The sequence below is a fragment of the Saccopteryx bilineata genome, chromosome 7 (assembly GCF_036850765.1).
Source record: "Saccopteryx bilineata isolate mSacBil1 chromosome 7, mSacBil1_pri_phased_curated, whole genome shotgun sequence".
NCBI classification, from domain to species: Eukaryota; Metazoa; Chordata; class Mammalia; order Chiroptera; family Emballonuridae; genus Saccopteryx; species Saccopteryx bilineata.
Window position 1 is genome coordinate 83,921,256 of NC_089496.1, and position 21,875 is coordinate 83,943,130.

Consider the following 21,875-nt stretch of genomic DNA (forward strand, 5'->3'; position numbering starts at 1 on the left):
GGAGGGAGACTGATTTCAGTTTTAACTTGGACAGATAAGCTGAGATAAAAATAAAGCCCCAGAAAATACAAAAGTCAGAGAAATGGAATCCACCCTAATAGGCAGATGAAACCTGAAACCACGAGACCAGCTGCTCCGTTTGCAGAATATCGCGATAGGAGAGTGCAGGCTGAGCCCCAGCCAGGGTCAGAGAGGTCCTGAGAGAGCGCCGCAGAAGGAAACGCACAGCACGCAGGCCCAGTCCGGGAGGCCGCTGGTCAAGCTACGGTCGGTGGGTTGGCATTCACCGCACGGCGCCGACCAAGGCTCTGACAGCTGACCCTCTACATATATACATATATACAGACATATATTATTATTCATAACAATACTTTAATTTTTTTTTGTTTTAAGGAAAAAATATTTCCATGCATTTTCCCACCTTTTTTTGTATTATTTTCTTTCTCTTTCTTTCTCTCTCTCTTTTTTTTTTTTACTCCCAGCAATCATTTTAATTAGACATAGTCCTCTGAGGGCATATTCTGATCTTTAAAAAATATAACCTTTAACCTTTTGCAAATACTTTGTTTAAAATAACGTTGATTCATCCCAAAGGAATTCTGGTGCTGGGAGCTGTCTGCGAGCTCACGGAAAACACTCTGGTGCTCTGTCCTGTGTTCTACACCAAGCAAACAGGACTTCCGGCTATGTAAACATTATTTAAAATTATTCCAACATAAATACTCTTTTAAAGCTACATACCACAGCTTTTAGCTCATAATGCCCATAGATGCCTTAATGAAATGCCATTCAAAACTACCTCACTGTTTAAAGTTTACCTGGAGGGTCTAAAATTATGTAAACAACATTCTCTACACTTCTCTAGAACAAGTGCCAAAGTGTGACGAATTCTGATTGCAAGTTGGTGATTGGGCCCTAGTTAGTCCGAGCAAAGTCACCAATGCCCTTTTAACCTGATCATTTACAGGAAGTTAGGTTAACTTGTTCCACAAGGTGTTGATTCTTACAAAACTGATAATTAACCAGTTTTCAACAGTGTTCACCCCATGAGGGACCTGAACTGGTCCTTCATAAGACGCCTACATATCTTGCAAATGCAGTTTGAATTGGCTGCCAAGGAGCCGAGGTCAACCACAGCCGTGCCTCCGCAGCGGGAGGAAGAGGTTCTTCTAAGCCTGTGGAATCTGCCGTACACAGGTGGATCTTCTTTTCAGTTAGTGAGCAAAGGAGTATCAAAAGAAGTTGTGTTGTTTTCTTCTCAGCAAACTGGGGACCCCCTACCAATAAGTGTTCTGCTAGAACCCACAGCAGATGCCTTCACCCCTGATGCAAGTTGGGATGAGGGAAAGCTAGGGGGCAGGGAGAGTTGATGACACAGAGAAAAGGCTCGAGGTCTCCTAACTCTGTGACAATGATTCTCACCATCAAGCTCCCTCTGTGTGCTGCTTACTGCTACGCCTTTTTTAGTCCCTGATGTCCGTCTTCTCAGGTTTCCTGGTTAACATGTCCCTGGTAGAGACTCCAGCCAGAGCTGTAATGAATCAGCCATGACCAAGCTTTTATCCTCCTTGCCCAGTGTAGACGGAAGACGGCCCGAGTCTCCAGGACACAGTCACATTACTGGCACCGACGGAAGAAGGAACGACCAACGCAAGGCTTGGCCTTCTGCCCCACAGAAGCAAGGGACAAGGAGCATGGGTAATCATGGTCATAGCTTGAATGATCAATGACTTCAAACCTTCTTTAAAAATCTACAATTGACAGCGTTGCAGCTGGAATCAAAGGAACATTGTCTCTCTTCCTTGTTGGCCAAATTTCATTAATAAACACCTCCAAGACTAGATTTTGAGGTTTCGTTTGAGAAAAATACTGTACACTGTTTTAGGGCAGGTTCACAAGGTGCTATTTTTATAAAAAAAAACAACAACAACCTTCTCAGTCGCTGTCTGTCAAGAACTCTGACATTATTTCTTCATGTGCAGCGCATCCTGGAATTTGGTGCTGGTGTACCGGGCCTGGAAGCCTTTCTTGTTGATGGTGTCGTCTGTGTGGAACCGGATCATCAAAGAATCTCCTGCAGAGTAGATTTCTTCCAGTGGCTGAGGGAAGGAGAAATGAAAAGCAGGGACATTAAGCCAGCTGGCTGAGGTTGGAGTTTAAAATAAGGATGAGACAGAACCTTACACGTACATAGACAGAGAGTGACAGATGCTGCCATGAGGTATCCCTGACACCAGACACTCTGAAGGGCATCAAAACAAGCTCCGTTTTGAAGGAACATATTTCAAATTCTGATCCAGAGAGCTCCTGGGGCCCTGCTTTTCCAAAGACAACCCTACACACCAGCCCATATAGAATTTATTAAGTGCATCGACGGGTCAGGCACTAGTCTAAGCACTTTCGGATCTCATCTCGCATAAACTTTACTGAACGTTACAAGGCAGATGCTTGAAGATCTCCATTTTATGCTTGAAGAAACTGAGACTCAAGTTCACATGAATAGGCCAGACCCAAGCTCAGGTCTTTCTGATGATAATCGCCCAGCTTTGGGGACACCACTGTGATGTGTCTTCCAGGAGACCCAAAATACATTGTTTAGGCTGTGTCTTGTCCAAGGACAAAAATGTGAGATGGAGCCGCTACATATGTCAGAAAGGATTTTGCCAGGTGGTCCATGAACAGGAGCCAGGTTCCGAGGCTGCTGTCTGCCAGATGCTAGTGGGGAAAAACTGGACTTCCCACATGTTTCACTGCTCAGGATGCCCCAAGGGTTTCCTCTGCCTGTAAACCCACAGTTTGAAAGATGTTATCGATCAAAGGCACTGCGCTGGTTAGGTCACACATTCATCCTTTCTTTTTGGGAGGGTGCAGAAAGATGAAGGGAAATTACTCAGACATATAAATGCCAGTTTGAAGTTCTGATTAGCACAGGGCACACTAGTGACTCCAAAATGATTGGCTGTGTGTGCAGCCAATAGCAAAGAAGCTTGGGTAATGAGCCCTGGAGGCGGAGAAAAGGAGGGAGCTGGGGGCCTGGTGTGTGTGGGCAGTGCCCAGCACCGGGCAGCCAGAGTGGGACCAGGTCACTGTACTGCGGGTCCACTCACCTTCACTGAGCACCAACTATAGGGCAGGCCCCATGTCAGGTGCGAGCAAACAGTGAACGAAAGGGCTCTGCCCTGTCCCAGGGAGGTGGCCCAGGAAAGAAGTGATAGTGAGAAATAAGACGGTGATCTTGAGCATAACTATTGTCTTTATTGTAAGACGGTGATGGGTAATTTTCATAGGCACTTGGTTTTACTTGGGGAAAGAATTGTAAATGTACAGAATACACAGAAGTATAACTAAAACTTTTTAAAAGCCCAAAGGCCAAATAAAAATTGGAGGGGGGTTGCTTTGCAAAAATAAAGAAAAGGTCCTAAACGGAAAACGCTCTTCAGTGGCAGACCTCAGTCCCAGGCCTTTGTGAATTGGTCCCCGGGCTCCCTCCCAACATCCTCTCCGATTATTCTCTCATTACCCACTTTGTTCCAGCAGAACAGGCCTCCTGGCTGGAGCTAATAAGAGGCAGGGTAGCTAGCACTCAAATCCAGGTGTGTCTGTCATGCTCTGAATCATCATGCTCTGTGCCCTGGGCCCAGCGACCCCGGGACTCACCCCAGAGCCACAGAAGCGGCCGAGTCTGGGCGCCGTGCTGTCATAGCCGTCGTAGGCCTCCATGTAGTCATAGCCACAGTCAGCCTCCTCCTCAACTTCAAAGGTCCGGAATATCAGCTCCACGCCGTAGCCGTCCTCCGCCACGATCACCCAGTCGCAGCGGGCCTGACTGGGGTAGTTATTGTCCCCAAACTGAGCGTGGGAATAGAGCTCTTTGGTCCGCACTTCGGCCTTGAGCCTGCCCCCGCACTCTGGAGGGGAGAGAGAACCACAATGCCCCCTGGGCGCAGAGAGCGCAGGTGCCGCCCCACCCCCGGCTCCCCAGCGGGGGGCTTCTCTCTTTTCACGCCCGCATTACAGGCCAGCCTGCACTGCCCTGTGGGAGAGGCCAGGAAAGCCTCATCATCCCATTTCACAGAGGAGTAAACAGAACCACGGCTCTGAGTTTCAGGGGTCACTGCCGGGTCCAAATCAGCCCTTACCAGTCAAGCTCCTAGGTTCCCGGGCTGAGCCACAGAAGGCCCCCCGGGAATATCTGCGCAGACTGCTGGAAAGGCTGGCCGCCTGGGTCTTGACCACTTCACTCCCTGGAAGTACTGGAAGCATCTGCCAAGGGCTCACACCAGCCAGACCAACTTACTGTAATTTGTAATTTTAATGCCAACAGAGGCATTAAAAGCTCACCAGAAACATGGGAACCTCAGAATAGACGGAACGGGTTCCTGCATTTCAGAGCGCGGGCCGCAGGCAGCTTTGAGCTCCCTGCGCGTGTCAAAGTGAGCCGGGCCTCGTGCTTTGTATTCCGTGGGCTTGGCTACTGGGGTTTTTACTAGAACAGTAACTCTGGTTGGCTTAGGTCCCATGCTCTCTTGTACCTGGGGGCCACTAGAGGCCACAAAATATAAATGAATAAATGATAGTGATCAGGGATTAGATAGCACCAGGAACTTTGGAAGCAAATTTCTCACTGTCTGCCCTCCATGTGTTCCATGCCCCTGAGGGGCCTGGAGCTCCGAGGTGGGGAGGGGAAGGGTGAGGGACTTTTGCACCGTCCAGGCCCAGCTGGCCCCAGTCCTATCTGACTGTCCACTCTCAGACCTATGTGTACTCTGGCTTAGAATTTCTTGTAGGTGTGAGCTGTCCTTAAAAATTTCAAACCCCTGAAACGTGGATCGCAATGAAATGGGCACAGGTGACGTCTCTCCCTCTGACAGATCCCTCTCCATCCTCAGGAGGCTGACCTGTAGGGTGACATGGGTGGACCCCGTTGCCATCTGCCTTCCAGCTGGGTTCAGCCCTGGGGCGCACCGGCAGATCAGAGAAGGGAGGAGAGAGAAGCGGGGTATTTCCTGCCTGGTCGCCAAGGCTGTGTTCTTCAATTAAAGGTCACAGCTCCTGTCCAGGGGTGCTCTGTTTGTCCCCACTTTGGTCTCTGGGCTCCAGAAACTACTCCCTCATCCAGGCCCGGGGGTAGTAACAGCCCTACAGCTCCTCGTCCTGGTTGCTGCACTGTCCCCACACTCTGCCTACCCCTTTGTAATCAGTCCCTTATTAAATTCTCCTGAAAGCGATTCTGAGTATACCCCCAATTCCTGCCAGGACCTGACCCACCTCAAGCGCCTACGTTCTGTCTGTAGGAACAAGAGAGTGAAGTCACTAGTCAATTAAATTTCTCTCTGGGAAGCCTGAACTCATTAAGGAGCCAAGAGGAAGTTTTCTCTGCTGGGCAAGGACAGCTTGTTTTACCTGGTTCACATTTTCCCGCTCTGAAGGAAAAACAAAAAATCTCAGGGGAGGGGTTGTAAAAAGGATCAGAGAACCCCACAGGGTCCCCTGATGGTGACCTCAGACTCTGAACGGGTCACTGGCAGCCACCACTTGGCCAAAGGAAGACAATCTAATGCCAGAATCAAAGAGTCAAAGTTGCTTCCGTGGTTCTGGTCCCAGGTGGTAACATTTTTATGGCAAAAGAGCAGAGCCAATTTTCTTATTGGCATTCTTCTATTTAACAAAGCAAATGTGTCCGTTTTCCAAGCCTATCTATTTCCTCCAAAGAACTGCATAAAGCTGCTTACATCTTAAGTAAAGGAAAAGTAGAAATAGTTTTTATTTTTTGGAACTGGTCCTTAGACAGGGCTGTTCTTCAGCCTTTAGTTCCCAGTCTTTGAGATTTCAGAGACCAGCAAAATTACAAATAGATTTTGGAAAGAGAAGACAGGTGGAAGGAAGGGAGGGAGAAAGCGTGGCCCCAGCAAAATGTTGCCCACTTTAAACGTCAGTGAAGTCCATGAAGGAAGGCCAGCTTTCCACTATTGTTGCCCCTGTTTCGTTTTAAAGGGCCCTGTTATCACAAACCTCCCTCCCCTATAGTCGGGAGACAAGGCAGCCCTCTCCTGGCCTTTATCCCCTATGTGCCTGCAGTGCACAAGGCCCAGAGGCTCACATACCTGTGCTGTGCTCGGCCCGGAAGCCTTTCCTCTGCACTGAGGCATCTGAATAAAACCTAAGGAACAGGCTGCTGCCAGAAGCCACCATGGGGTCTGGTTTCTTGCTGCCGCAGAAACGGCCAAGGATGGGGGCCAGGCTGTCGGGTCCGTCGTACACTTCCAGGTGGTCGTAGGCACATTCCTGGTGCTGCTCGATCTCAAACTCATTAAACGTCTGGAGATGGAAAAGCACAAAGTGAGGCAAGGGCCTGGCATTCAGCCAGGGTGGGGGCCGCCTCCCCAGGGGTGGGAGAGGACGGGGTGAGGCAGGACACATGTCCAGCCAGCCAGCTGTACAGGGGGAGTGGAGCCTATGGTGATCATCATGACATCTGTAGAGAGGCCTGGACTCGGCTCCCCTGTTAGTCTCCAAAACAACCGTAGGAAGTAATTACATGAGCTATTGCTACTGTGACCGCTTCATAGATGAGACGGCCAGGTTCAGACTGTTCAAGGGCTTGCTGACATCTGTGCTCCTCCCATCACGTCACGTGCCTTCTCCATCATTTAATAAGATCAGCAACAACCAAGTGCTCACTTGGAGCCAGGAGCTGTTTTAAGTGTTTCACAAGTATTAATCCACACAGCCCTGTGGTGTGTCTACCATTTTAACCCTCCATTCACAGACAAGGAAATTGAAGCACAGAGCTGTCAGACGACTTGCCCAAGGTCCCCACTGGCAAAGCTGGGTCATGACCAGGAGGTCTGACTCCAGAACCTGTGCCCTTGAACCTCTGCTCCAAACTGTGCGGTGCTTCAGTACAAATGGCGTGAACGAGGCTTTACGGAGTGCCCGGTGCTCCGAGTCATCATTCTCACAGTGCCTGACATTATTGAATGCTTTTTTTCCATGCAGAGCCCTGCATTTTCTCACTTAATTCTGAGGATGCTAGGAGGGAAGAGCTATTATAAGTCCCAATATGCAGAAGGGAAAACTGAGTTGTGGGGAAGGCTTGCTCAAGCTTACACAGCTGGAATTGACTCCCAGTCAGCCTGACTCCAGCCCACACTTCTAAACATCACCAGGCTATACTGCCTCCCTCCTCCACGTCCCCCTAAAGACTGTCTTTCTATGTGGTCAGGGGAACCCCACAATTCCAGGTCATACTCCAGGATTTGCAGCCTAAAATGTAGGACTTCTTAAGTGTTGGGCAGATGACCAACTGATGGCCTGCGGATGGTTATGAGGGAGATGGAACAGGTGAGAGGGTACAGCATCTAATAAAGAGTTGGATCTAAAGACAGAGTGGGGAGAGAGGAGATTAGTTGGGGAGGTGGGGCCTCAATTCATAAGAAGTGGGCTGGGCCTGACCAGGCGGTGGTGCAGTGGAAAGAGCGTCGGACTGGGATGCAGAGGACCCAGGTTCGAGACCCCGAGGTCGCCAGATTGAGCGCGGGCTCATCTGGTTTGAGCAAAAGCCCACCAGCTTGAACCCAAGGTCGCTGGCTCCAACAAGGGGCTACTTGGTCTGCTGAAGGCCCGCGGTCAAGGCACATATGAGAAAGCAATCAATGAACAACTAAGGTGTTGCAACGCGCAATGAAAAACTAATGATTGATGCTTCTCATCTCTCTCTGTTCCTGTCTGTCTGTCCCTGTCTATCCCTCTCTCTGACTCATTCTCTGTCTCTGTAAAAAAAAAAAAAAAAAAAAGAAGTGGGCTAGGGTGGAGAGAGGTCATTAGCAGTGTGGGCTTTCATAGGAATGACAAACACACTTGAAATGAGCAAAGCTGTTCACACTTTACAGAAAGGGAGTTGGGGGCCCGAGACTGGGGTTAGGGACAGTGGGCCGGAAGGGGAGACCAGTGGCACCAGGGTGGGTCATGCACTGGAAGGGAGACAGTGAGCCAGAGTGGCAGAAAGCTCCTCAAAGGTCCATGGGACACCCTGTTGCTGTCCCCATGCAGTGGAATACAAGCTACTTAGAAATATTCAACTCAGGCCCTGGCCAGTTGGTTCAGTGGTAGAGCGTCGGCCTGGCATGCAGGAGTCCTGGGTTTGATTCCCTGCCAGGGCACACAGGAGAAGTACCCATCTGCTTCTCCACCCCTCCCCCTCTTCTTCCTCTCTGTCTCTCTCTTCCCCTCCCGCAGCCAAGGCTCCATTGGAGCAAAGATGGCCCGGGGCACTGAGGATGGCTCTGTGGCCTCTGCCTCAGGCGCTAGAATGGCTCTGATTGCAGCAGAGTGAAGCCCCAGATGGGCGGAGCATTGCTCCCTGGTGGGCCTGCCGGAGGATCCCAGTCGGGTGCGTGCGGGAGTCTGACTGCCTCCCCGTTTCCAACTTCAGAAAAATACAAAAAAAAAGAAAGAAATATTCAACTCATATTCTATGTTAACAAAAGGAAAAAAAAATAGGCCACAATCAATAAATCCACCATCCACTTCCCAAGTAAAAAAATAAACAAACAAAAAACATAGTGCATATATGTATGAACCTCAGAAAAAAATTGAGGTCTTGCCTAACTGTGGCCACTGTGATCCGTTAGTTTAGTTCCTTAGCATCTTAAAGAACAGGAAAAGACGTTTGTGGCAACTGCTAAAATCTTCTGGCCCCTTCAACAAGAAGCTCCGCGCCCAGATGTGCAGGTTGCGCGTTCCCAGGGGGGGCCATTCCCCCACTGTCGTCAGATATTTATGTTGCCATTGCGAACATTTTCCAGCAGATGGCAGTCTTGGGGAAGGAGTGCCTTTCTCTAAGGCGCTCTCTCTAACTCACCCTCACCGGGATTCAAGGCTGTTCTGACCTATTCCAGAAAGCAGCACCAGAAACATTTCCCACGTGGGCAGCTATGCAATATGAGGTGCCCACTGGGAGCCATGCATATGAGGTGCTCTACCTTCTCCATCTCTCCATGCCCTGCACCTGGCACAGAGACACACCCAGCACTCACGCTCTAGCCTGGGATCCCCTTAACCCACCTGTTCTCATGGCTCTCGCCGCCTAGCAAGCCCCAGGGCCATTGGCTATGTATAATCTTGCTCTCCTTTGATTCCTTCCACTCTCCCTGTATTGTTGTCCGAATTCAGACGGTCATCCACGTGCCTTCTGAAGAGCTTACTCATTCCCCAAGTCCGAACAACCCATTTAAAAACTGTCTCGAGTACAACACTTTCTCCAGCTGGGCGGAGGGTTTGTTTTAGCTCCAGGACTTGGGAGTCCCCTGGGGCTGAGAAATAGACTTGTAGGAAAGATTCGTTTCTCTTTGAAATAATCGAGCATGGTGTGCGGCCAATAACCTTATGCATGGATGAGACTTTAAAAAAAAGACTTGGGGCCCTGGCGGGTTGGCTCAGCAGTAGAACATCACCCAGCGTGTTGAAGTTTGGGGTTAGATTCCCGGCCAGGGCACACAGGAGAAGCACCCATCTGCTTTTCCACCCCTCCTCCTCTCCTTTCTTTCTATCTCTCTCTTCTGCTCCCGCAGCCAAGGCTCCATTGGAGCAAAGTTGGCCCGGGCACTGAGGATGGCACCATGGCCTCCACCTCAGACACTAGAATGGCTCCGATCATAGCGGAGCAACGCCCCAGATGGGCAGAGCATCGCCCCCTGGTGGGCATGCCAGGTGGATCCCGGTTGGTCGCATGCGGGAGTATGTCTGCCTGTCCCCCCTTCTCACTTCAGAAAAATACAAAAAAATGGCTTGGAAGATAATGTATTTTTTTTATATATACAGGGACAGAGATAGAGTCAGAGATAGGGACAGATAGAAACAGAGAGAGATTAGAAGCATCAATTATCAGTTTTTCATTACGACACCTTAGTTGTTCATTGATTGCTTTCTCATATGTGCCTTGACCACCGGCCTTCAGCAGACCGAGTAACCCCTTGCTCGAGCCAGCGACCTTGGATCTAAGCTGGTGAGCTTTGCTCAAGCCAGATGAGCCAGCGCTCAAGCTGGCGACCCCGAGGTCTTGAACCTGAGTCCTCCGCATCCCAGTCCCACACTCTATCCACTGCACCACCACCTGGTCAAGCAAGATAATGTGTTTTTAATTCAAGAGCTGATTAGCATAATAAGTTAATTTGCTATTGTTAGTTGAAAACTATAAGTTGTTAAAAAAATATGAATAAACTGTCCATTTGAGAAGTTTGGGCACAAAAAAGGATATACGTTTATTTTCCCATGAATGTACATGCATGCTTGTATGTGCAAGAAAAATTTCTGGCAGAATCACACGGAAGAGTTCAGAGAGGTCATTTCTAGAGTGGCATGAGGGATCTGGAAATTTCTAATTTCGCTTTCCAACCCTCTGTACATACTACTTTTTTAAAACCTTGAGGATGTACTGATTTGTAAAAAGAAATAAATAAAACAGAAAACAAATCTCAGACAGCACTGTGTGGTGGATTCTACCTCATACTGGTGCCGCTGTGACCAGGTGCTGCTGGTAGAGCTTTGCTCACCGCCACCCTGTGCTGAGGGTTTGTGAACATCCTGTCTTCGTCCGCACAACTGCCCCATGAGGTGGGGGTCCCTAAGCATCCAGATCATGAAACTGAGACCTGGAAATGTTGAGTAACTTCCCCAAGTTTCAGAGTGAGAAGTGGAAGAACAAAGACTCATTCATACCCATGTCTGTCTGTCCCTGTTGTCCACGAACTATGAAAATGACTCACAAGTTTCACCCTGTGGCCCGCGGTTGATGAGATGTTCCAAGTGCACTCCCGCCGGCTGGGGTATTTGTCAGGCCAGTTGGGGCTCGCCAGGGTCCCCTCTGCGCTGCTGATCCTGTGTGCACAGCCCGCTGGAGGTCGGGAGGATACAGGCAGAGAGAAGTGATTCACTAGCAGGCATCATAGCAAGCATTCTAAGTCATCCTCCCCTTGCTCTATTGGTCACATGGTCATTAGGAAGCAGGGGTCAGCCTGAATCAAGTGTCACCTGGCTTAGAGATTTGTGATTTATTTGGCTTTGCTGCCTTCCTGACAGTGGCTTAGGAACCAAGTCGTGTTTCTTACTATTACTATTCACATCACATGTATCATTGGAAGTATGGTAGAGTTAGTGATTCAGAGCACAGGCCCTGGGGTCAGATGGACCCTGGTGCAAGTCCTGGTTCCGCCTCCTTCAAGCTGTGGGACTCTGGATACTTATCTAAATCTTGATGTCCTTATTTATTAAAGGGTGGCAACCTCACAGGGAGGTCAATGAGATACCCGGTGTCAATGAGATAATGCTTGTAAAAGGCTTAGCGAGTGCTAACGAAGATCTTCAGCACTGTGCCTTCACCTCTGCACTACCTTTCAGGTTTTTGTTTTTGTTTTTTGGTTTTTTTTGCATTTTTCCGAAGCTGGAAAGGGGGAGGCAGTCAGACAGACTCCCGCATGCGCCCGACTGGGATCCACCTGGCATGCCCACCAGGGGGCGATGCTCTGCCCCTCTGGGGCGTCACTCTGTTGCATCCAGAGCCATTCTAATGCCTGAGGCAGAGGCCATAGAGCCATCCTCAGCGCCCGGGCCATCTTTGCTCCAATGAAGCCTCGGCTGCGGGAGGGGAAGAGAGAAACAGAGAGGAAGGAGAGGGGGAGGGGTGGAGAAGCAGATGGGCGCTTCTCCTGTGTGCCCTGGCCGGGAATCGAACCCGGGACTTCTGCACGCCAGGCCGACGCTCTACCACTGAGCCAACCGGCCAGGGCCTCTTTCAGTTTTTTTAGAGCAATTTCATGTGGAGGCTACAGATGTTGCCCTGGTTCTGGTGCCGTTAGCAAAGAGTGGCTTCGTGACCTGCTGAATGAGTAGCATTTTGGCCAATAGTTAAAATTTGTCTCCCTCTGTGCTGGGCGTGTGCTCAGCATTCTGAATGCATCCTTTCATTTGATCCTTCCCGCTTTCCAAATGAGAAAAAGTTTACAGCTGGTGACCTGCTGGTAATGGGGGGAGTCAGGAATCAAACCTAGGTCTGCCTTTGCTATTACCGACTAGGAAATGGAGGCGGGCCTCGTGGCACTGTGGTTTCAGGTGAGGTAGCTGAAGGGGTAGGTGAGGGCGGGTGCGGGGGTGAAGGGGCTGCAAGGGGGTCCCGGTTGCTTGCTGCTGCCTTTGTCCCGCAGCCACACAGAGAACAGGTGCCAACAGGAGCAGGGGCTCCGCAACCAGGATGTTTATTCCGGCACCCCGCCCCACCTGGGAGAGCCCCGCCCCACCTGGGGGAGCCCCGCCCCACCTGGGGGGAGCCCGTGGGAATGCAGCCCGGCTCAGCTGGCAGGATCTGGATGGACTTCCTATCCCACATGCCTCCCCCACCTCAGGAGGCAAGCTTTGTTCTGGCCCAGGCTTACCTCACAGGGGTTTGACAACAATTTTTAAGTTTCAGAACGATTGTTCCTTCCAAGTTCTTCCAACCCGCCTCCCAATCCAACCCGTGACCGCCCTTGTCTGTGTCACGGGGCTGGGCTTTGAAGGGGGGAGCCGAATCCTGCTTCTAAGGACATCTTAGCTCATCAAGAAAGTCTAGGAAGGCCCTGACCAGACTGTGAACCCAGCCAAACTGCCTCACTCCGAAATGTTTATCCCTCACCCTTGAGTTCCTTTGCAGGGCTCTGTGCTGGGGCCAAGGCCTGGAGGCCTGTGTTTATCAGAGATGTTCAAACTCCCTTTGCAGGGTGGGGTAAGAAGCGAGGAAGGCCTTTCCCAGAATGACTGGACAGTCAAAGCCATCTGGTCCTGAAGAACTCCCAGTAGTAAATGGAGCAGGGAGCAGTTTTCCCAGCTCTATTTCACTATTAGACCTGCATATGGTAAATAACATTGTGACACAGATGGCTCGTACTTATTAACATTTCAAGTGCTTAATACATGCCAGATCATGTAAAATACTTTCTCGGCATTCTCTCATGTAATCTTCAGAGAAAACTTTAAGAAGGGGGCATGTTTAGCCCCCTTTAAAGAGAAGAGGAAACTGAGGCTCAGAGAGGTTAAGTAATTTATCCAGCGTCACACAGCTACTAAGTGGCAGAGCCAGGATTTAAACCTAGATAGCCTAATCCTGGAGCCTGGGGGTGGGTGGGAACATTTCGCAGTACTAACTCCAGGAGGGCACGCGAGGGCCCCTACATGCCTTCTGAAGGTGTGAGCTGCCCTGGAGAAGATCACTCCTCAGCAAGAGGGCAGGAGGAGGGAAGGCAGATGTTGAGCTTTAGAGGGGCTCAGGGAAGGGCCCCTCTCTCTTACTCCCAGCAGCCAGGGGCAGCGTGGCCCGGACGCAGCTTAGCCTCACCCTCTTTACAATCGTGTCCGTTCTCGTGGAGCCTGTAGCCGTTCCTGCACCGGCACAGGTAGCTGCCCAGCGTGTTGACGCACTCCTGCTGGCACCAGCCGTTGTCTTTGGCACACTCGTCCTTGTCTGGGGAGACCAACAGACTCTCTGAAGGGGAACCGCCCACTCGGGATCCTCCCTGTCAGCTCAGGACTCTGCTCAGAAGTGGCCTCCTTGATTGCCCAGTTCTGATCATCCCCAGACCCGGGGGTGGGGGGGAAGCAGGTGGGAGGCAGCATTTATTGGGTATTACGTGGCCCAGGCTCCTAAAGCACTTAAATACATATATATATATTCTCTACCTCTGTTTCCCACCGAAAACAAGGAGTCCTTACAGGACAGGCTAATATTAATAATAATAGTTACAATAATAAAAATAACTACCATATATTGAGTATTTACTATGCAATGGGCACCGTCTCAAGCACTTTCCATACAATACCTAAGTTAATTCTCACACACCCTTAGCAGGAAGGTGCCTATGCCCCCATTTTACAGGTAAGGAGACTGAGGCTGAGAATGCTGATGTGCCCAAGGTCACTCACTGAGCTAGTGATCTGTGTGACCCGGGGCCTGGACTCATAGCCCACGACCCCGCCCCACCCAACCCCCCTGACTGTGAAATAGGTAAGTGTGCGGCCATGGACCAGATGGCCAAGTGCCAGCCTTACTCCACCAGTTCTAGCTCTTGTGACCTTGGGCAGTCTTGCCTCACCTTTAAAGTGGAGTCTGAGGTGGCCCCTTAGCTCACAGGGCTGCGGAGAGGAGTGTATCAGTATAGGGAAAGCCCTTAGAACTGCATCCGGCCTGGGCTAAGTGTCAGCTTTTATTTATTGTTTGCATGAACTCAAGTGTTAGCAGGTGTTATTGTATAGTTCTTGTAGCTCAAGCCAGGGTGGTCGGCAGCCCTCTCCTGAGCCAACTTCTTCCTGTATAACAGAGGGCCAACCTCCCTCCCCAGGCCGGCCCCCGCCCTGCCCCCGCCAGGGAACGGCAGGAGTCAAGCTTCCCCTCTCTGCACCCTCCGCCCACTGCAGGCATGGGCCACTGAACACTCCCTGGTTTTGTATATGCCCTCTTATTTCACAAGGACAGCTAAGAATGCTTGGACAACACTTCGAGCAGGGGTAGTCAACTTTTTTATACCTACCGCACACTTCTGTATCTCTGTTAGTAGTAAAATGTTCTAACTCCACAGTAATGGTGATTTATAAAGTAGGGAAGTAACTTTACTTTATAAAATTTATAAAGCAGAGTTATAGCAAGTTAAAGCATATAATAATAATTACTTACCAAGTACTTTATGTTGGATTTTCGCTAAGTTTGGCAGAATAAATCTTTATAAAACAACTTACTATATAGTTAAATCTATCTTTTGCTCCGCTACTGCCCACCATGAAAGCTGGAACGCCCACTAGTGGGCGGCAGGGACCAGGTTGACTACCACCGACTTAAAGAACAGATGAAGATCACCAAACACTTAAGCACTGGAAGCACAAGCTGGGGTAAGGCCGGGAAGGAGCCTTCCCTAAAGTCTATAGGGGACCCAGCCCTGCCCACACCTTAATGCTGGGCTTCTGGCTTCCAGAGCTGGGAGAATACATTTCTTTTGTTCTAAGCCACCCAATTGGTGGTAATTTGTTATGGAAATACTGAGAGGCAGGGGCATCGGGCAGAAAGGGGTGGCCAGGTGCTCCAAAGGCTGGGAGCTGGCAAAGCCATGTGGCCCTCAGCACGGTGGCCTGGCCTCCAGACCCCCACACCTGAAAAGAAGTGGGCCCGGAAGCCACGCTTGGAGACCGTGTTGTCCGACTTGAACTCGATGCGCATGTTGTTGCTCTGTGAGGTGATGACTTCGGGGGTCTCGGAGCCGCAGAACCTGCCATGCAGCCTGGCGTCTGGGGACAGGCCGCTGCGTACCTCCACGAAATCGTACTTACAGACCTGCAAGGGAGCACAGTGGGGAGCCGCCGCTGTCCCCGGGGGGGCCCCCCACTCCGTGCACTGCAGGGTCCCCTTCCTGAGAGCTGCACCCTGCCGGGTGGTTCAGCTAAGTCTGACAGGAGGGGTCCTCTTGACTCCCTCGGGCTCCCCTCAAGCACGTGGTGCACGCCTGACTCCACTCTGGCTGCAGCACTCAGCCTCTACCTTGGCTGATCGGTCATCCTGTGACCATGGCCCAAGGGAGGGAACAGGCTGTTTATACCATCCCGGTCCCCAGCTGCGCCTCAGCCTCTCCATTCCCCTCAGCCGGACACTAACCCCAATACCTTCCCCTGACCTGTCCAGACCACCTCCTCCCTCCCCTACCCAAAACCACCTGCTCTACTCTTGTCCCGATTCTCCTTGGAATTATCAGTGGCAAGAGGACCCAAGCACTCTGTCTGCAGGGGACATTGAGCTGAAACTACTGCATAAACAGTCCCCAGATTCCGCCCAGCTAAGATGCCAAGGAGCTACCTTCCTGTCGGCTGACCCCTCACCAGTTCCCAGCCCCGAGCCACGTCCCAACACAATCCCCAACCAATTAGAGCACAGAAACATACATCGTTGCCTTCCAGTTCAAAAACTTCAAACTGAAGAGAGATCTGGTACTGAGCGGGGGCCACCACCTGCCAGACACAGTTTTTGTTGGTCGGGTAGTCCTTCGGCCACCCAGGGCTGGTGATGGTCCCATTCAGCTTGGTAATGAAGCCGCCACAGGCCACTGCACGGGGAAACAGAAGCGAGATTTGTTTGGTGTTAGTTCCGAGTGACTGCGATTTCCCTGAAGCAGCACTAAACCCTGCTGTTCTTTAATAATAATAATAATAAACAAAGTTAGACAATCTGAATTGATGAATTCAGTATCTTTTCTTCTGTTTCAGCTGAGCAGTTCGAAGAATAGAGTTGAGGCCAGGTCTTGACTACTTTTAAAAATAACAATGTATTTGTACCGACCCTTCACCCAGTGGCATAGCTGGGGACTCCACAGGACTTAGACCAAAGGAAAATTAGAAATGTTTGCACCAAGCTATGCAATGCACCTGCTCACATAAACAAACAGAGTCATGCAGGTGGGCAAGGGGGCGGCACAGCGGGCGGAAACGGAGTGAGGGAAATGCGCTGTTAGCTGAGTCACCCCAAAGTGCTCCTTGGTTTTTCTTTGCTTTCATTTTCTAGCTTAATAATCATGTGAATTTTATTCTTTTACAGAAGAAAATAAACCCAGGCTCCCGTTACAGTTTCTAGGATGGAGTCCATGTACTCTGGACAGTCTTCTCACATTGATGACAGTATTGAGCTGTTTCCCCCTCGGAGAAGTAGGTGGGTCATCCACCACAGCTATCCACCTGCACAGCCAGCCAGGGCCCGTCTCCGCCCCACTTCCCCTGCGGCTTGTCGCCCGTCCCGGCTCATTCCAGCCTGGCAGGTCCAACACCAACCTTCGCACGTCTTCTTGTCGGCAGCCAGCTCGTAGCCGGGCTCACACGCACACTTGTAGCTGCCAAGGGTGTTGACACAGCGCTGCTCACACCCGCCCTGGTCTGGCCAGGAACACTCATCCACCTCTGTGTGGGAAAGGTGACTCCGGTTAGATGATCACCAAGCCGCCTGGCCCGTTCCCCGTTGCAGTCTGCATCTTAGGGTCCCCAGCAAGTGTCCCTTAGGAGCAAGAACGGCCCGAGGGGAGCACAGCAAGAGTAAGTAACCTGTGGCCCTGGCCGGTTGGCTCAGCGGTAGAACGTCGGCCTGGCATGCGGGGGACCCGGGCACATAGGAGAAGCACCCATTTGCTTCTCCACCCCTCCCCCCCTCCTTCCTCTCTGTCTCTCTCTTCCCCTCCTGCAGTCAAGGCTCCATTGGAGCAAAAATGGCCCGGGCGCTGGGGATGGCTCCTTGGCCTCTGCCCCAGGCGCTAGAGTGGCTCTGGTCGCAACAGAGTGATGCCCCGGAGGGGCAGAGCGTCGCCCCCTGGTGGGCGTGCCGGGTGGATCCCGGTCGGGCGCATGCGGGAGTCTGTCTGACTGTCTCTCCCCGTTTCCAGCTTCCAGCTTCAGAAAAATACAAAAAAAAAAAAAAAAAAAAAGAGTAAGTAACCTGTGAGCCAGAAGCAGGCTCTGCTGGGGTGAAATCGAGCCTGAACGCTTTCGTTCTCTGAAGGCTTGTCAGCTGTATTCATATGTGATTTTAAAAAAGGTTCCGTAACGAAGACTGAACCCATTTCAATGCAATAGAATTTCCCCCAGCCCCAAATACGGAACTTCTCAGGGACATTAAATAAAGGGTAAGAGCAAAGGGACACGCTTCTAGATGAAGATGTGTAAGTATTCTCCAGAGGTCGAACAAGAGCCTGCGATTTAGCGTTTTTGTAAATGATCTGAAGAGGTGTGCACAAGGAGCCCTTCAAGGCTACAGATAAGGCCGGGTTCTTGGGTGGCCAGTGCTCAGGAGAAACTGCGGGAAGAGGCGAGACTGGGTCAGCGGGGGAGACGACAGTGTCTAGTGATGTGTTTGGGGCAATTAAATAATAGCAAGTAGGACACCAGGCGTGCTGTCCAGAGGAAGAACAAGGGAGTCACTGCAGAATCTCCCAGACACATCAGCCCGAGGGATGACCGAAGACAAGAAAAACCCAGGCCCTGGGCGTCTCCAAGTTGCCAAGTTGTGGTACGGCTACCTCTGAAAGATAGCATATGGGTTGTGGCCTAACCAAGCCAAAGAACTTAGTGAAGGGAAATTTTAAAAATGTCCAGTCTAGGGCCTGACCTGTGGTGGCGCAGTGGATAAAACCTCGACCTGGAACACTGAGGTTGCCGGTTTGAAACCCTGGGCTTGCCTGCTCAAGGCACATATGGGAGTTGATGCTTCCTGCTCCTCCCCCCTTCTCTCTCTCTCTCTCTCAAAATAAATTAAAATAAAACTCTTTTTTTTTAAAAATCCAGTCTAGGAAAAACAACGAATTGGGGACAAAGAGGAAAGCATCACTGGTTCCTAACATCATGGGAGGTAAGAAGAAAGTGAGCAGAGTTGTCCACAAATCTTGAAAGATTGTATTACACAGAAAGTAAAAGAAATCAGGGTACCTCTGAGTTCGTCGGGAAAGACCAAGATCCTGCCAGGTCAGCAGGGGTTTTTGTTATTTTTAAGTTTTATTTTTATTGGTTGATTTTAGACAGAGAAAGGAAGGGGAAAAGGGAGAGAGACAGAAAGAGAGAGAGGTGCATTCATTTGTTCCACTTAGCTGTGTTCACTGATCACTTCTCATATGCCCTGACTGAGGATCGAACCCACAATGTTGGTGGTTCGGGATGACGCTCTCTAACCAACTGAGCTACTCAGCTGGGGCCAGCAGAGATTCTTTTAGTAACATTTCAGAGAGATGGCTTTTTCATACCCAGCTTGAAAATACCCAGAAATAAGGCTTTCACTGTTTTTCAAAGTTATTTCTCATCCTTTGCAATTTAAGTTGTCAAGATTCAAACTCTCTGAAACTTCCAACTCATTAGTCCTTCAGAAAATGCAAACCCTTCAGTGATAATGTCTCCCTCCAATCTGCTTTCTTCCAGCTCAAGTAAACTCATTTCCTTCCATCCTTCCTTGTTTACAATGCACCAGATATTCATCAATCAGGCTGCTCCTCGCTAGGTAAAAGTGTGTAAATATCCCCTCATTTCACATACTGGACAGGAACCGTAGCTAATAAGAGCGATGTATTCTTGAGCTCAACAAAGGCTTACTCAAGTTGGTTAGGAGGGAGACATGCTCTAAGCAGGGGGTTGAAGTTGTCCACAGCCTCAAATGAATGTAAGTATTAAGAATGCTAAAATAGTAACAGTCCTGCAGTTACATATCAGTTTACAACATGCAAAGCACTTTCTTCAGCATTGCCAGGATGTATAGAAGGAGAATCGATGATAAGGAGAGATGGAAAGTCCAGGCTTTAGAGCAGGGGTCTCAAAATCAACTCAGCATGTGGGCCGCAGAGCAAGATCACAGCCGTTCAGCGGGCCGCACTAGGTCTACAAAAGGCAACTGTTACGCAACACTTTTCTCACTGCAGTTGAAAACAAAAAAAAATCAGTACAACAAGCACAATCGTACATGCAGTTTACTCAGTGTCACAAAACGACCAGAAACTGTAGTTTGCATCACAACTGCTGTTAACTAAGCTAATATCTAGCTAGGATGCTAGAGAAATGAAAAATACAAGTAGGCCCCTAGGCTTACTTAATTTTATCCAAAATATTTTGAACTTCATGGATTAGTCTGCGGGCCGCACAAAATTGTTTGGCGGGCCACATGCGGCCCACGGGCCGCGAGTTTGAGACCCCTGCTTTAGAGTGAGCCAGACAGACCTGGGTAGGGTGCCCCAGTAGGCCTTCCCCCACCAAACTGGTGATTCAACTCCCCCGCCTGAGCCTTCCTCCTGCTTTATAATGAGGAGATAATAATAATAATACCCGATTTTAGGGTTGTGGTGACAGAAAACAATGCCTGTGTGAAGTACCAGCACATAGACACAGTCAGCACACAATGGTTATCCCTGCAGATGGCAACAGGGTTGCTTTTGAAATCCTAGTGGATCCAGTGATGGGGGTAGTGAGGAGAATAAAGTTACTGGCCACACCTGAACCAGGTGAGAGGGAGTAGTGCAGGCTGGAGGAGGGGAGGAAGACAGGGCAGGAACAGAAAGAAGGAAAATGACTGGAGGATGAGTTCGTGAGGACTAGATGGGCAGAATGGCAGAGTCAAGAAACTGGCTGGTGGCGGGGAGAGGGAAGGGTGGGGGGAGGGTGCAAAGAGGGACAAAGATAAGGTGACGGAAAATGATCTGACTTTGGGTGATCGGTATACAACATAATCAACAGTTCAAACGTTACAGAAATGTTTACCTGAAACCTATGGGCTCTTACTGATTAACGTCACCCTGTTAAAGTTAATTTTCTAAATAAAATTTAAAGGAAAGAAAGAAGGAAGAAGAAAGGAAAGAAGGAGGGAGGGAGGGAGGGAAGGAGGGAGGAACCCCAAAAGGGAGGCAGAGAAGGAAGGAAGGAAGGAAGGAAGGAAGGAAGGAAGGAAGGAAGGAAGGAAGGAAGGAAGGAAGGAAGGAAGGAAGGAAGGAAGGAGGGAGGGAGGGAGGGAGGGAGGGAAGGAGGGGGGGGGAGGGAGGGAAGGAGGGAGGGAGAGAGAGGAAGGAAGGAAGGGAGGGAGGAAGGGAGGGAGGGAGGGAGGGAGGGAAGGAGGGAGGGAGAGAGAGAGAGAAAGGAAGGAAGGAAGGGAGGGAGGGAGGGAGGGAGGAAGGAAGGAAAGAGAGAAAGGAAGAGAGAAAGAAAGAGAGAAAGAAACTGGCATGTGGGCAAAGGGAAAGGGCGGAAAGGAACACAGGAAAGCCGATTACAATAGGCTTAGATGAACAAAGAACAGAAGCAGGGGTGAGGGAGGGGAAAACAATGCCAGAAGACGCCATGGTTATGGGAGGATCCTGGCTAACTATGCCTCCTGGTACCATCTTAACCATGTGGAGGGAGGGAGGCTGATGGCATGGATTTGAGCCTAAAGCAAAGGGAATATAGTCCCTCCAGAGACTAGAAGGTGGTGAAAAGTATACACAGACACCTGAGCTCTCTCCAGCATAAAGCAGTGGGATGTTTGGCCATTTCCAACCCTGCTCCAGCTTGGGTGGATGGCATGGAAGTGTACAGCCAGGGACCCTGCTTGCAGTGGGAGACTGAGCGTCTTCTGTGTCGCCTCCACACTGTGTGTGGCAAAATGCATCTGCTTGTTCTAGGTTACTGCGGCCAAGGCCACAAGCTGGGAGTGTGGTGTGGGAGGAGAAGCCGCGGCAGGAGTCAGTTTGGCACAGCCGGACCTCTGGCTTCTTTGCCTTCGCCAAGTGGTGTCAGGGAAAGAAAGAACCATTCATTCTCTAGTTAGATAATGAGCGACTCAGGTAAGGATACCTAAAATTTTTGCAAAGAGTGTTAAGGAAAAAAAAGGCAGGCACATACCTAAGATGTCGAAGAAGTACCTTGAAAAATGCCAGTCCCGGCCCTGGCCGGTTGGCTCAGCGGTAGAGCGTCAGCCTGGCGTGCGGGGGACCCGGGTTCGATTCCCGGCCAGGGCACATAGGAGAAGCGCCCATTTGCTTCTCCACCTCCCCCCCTCCTTCCTCTCTGTCTCTCTCTTCTCCTCCTGCAGCCAAGGCTCCATTGGAGCAAAGATGGCCCGGGCGCTGGGGATGGCTCCTTGGCCTCTGCCCCAGGCGCTAGAGTGGCTCTGGTCGCAGCAGAGCGACGCCCCGGAGGGGCAGAGCATCGCCCCCTGGTGGGCGTGCCGGGTGGATCCCGGTCGGGCACATGTGGGAGTCTGTCTGACTGTCTCTCCCCGTTTCCAGCTTCAGAAAAATACAAAAAAAAAAAAAATGCCACTCCCCTTCATCAGACACATAGGGTGGTCTATCAGCCATGGGACAGCGGAGTGTAGGGAC

The 21,875-nt window shown here is 50.5% G+C and overlaps 1 protein-coding gene across 1 annotated transcript in view; it reads right to left on the minus strand.

The window, feature by feature from the left end:
* Positions 1-498: 498 nt before the first annotated feature.
* TLL2 (tolloid like 2) overlaps positions 499-21,875 on the minus strand; it is a 143,966-nt gene continuing 122,589 nt past the window's right edge. Inside the window, exons 14-21 of the mRNA XM_066239987.1 lie at positions 16,831-16,956; positions 15,952-16,112; positions 15,169-15,349; positions 13,367-13,492; positions 10,767-10,894; positions 6,105-6,318; positions 3,658-3,908; positions 499-2,099 (exon numbers count right to left, since the gene is read on the minus strand). Coding sequence (XP_066096084.1) covers positions 1,965-2,099; positions 3,658-3,908; positions 6,105-6,318; positions 10,767-10,894; positions 13,367-13,492; positions 15,169-15,349; positions 15,952-16,112; positions 16,831-16,956 — 1,322 coding nt within the window. The 3' untranslated portion in view covers positions 499-1,964. The remainder of the gene's footprint in view (positions 2,100-3,657; positions 3,909-6,104; positions 6,319-10,766; positions 10,895-13,366; positions 13,493-15,168; positions 15,350-15,951; positions 16,113-16,830; positions 16,957-21,875) is intronic.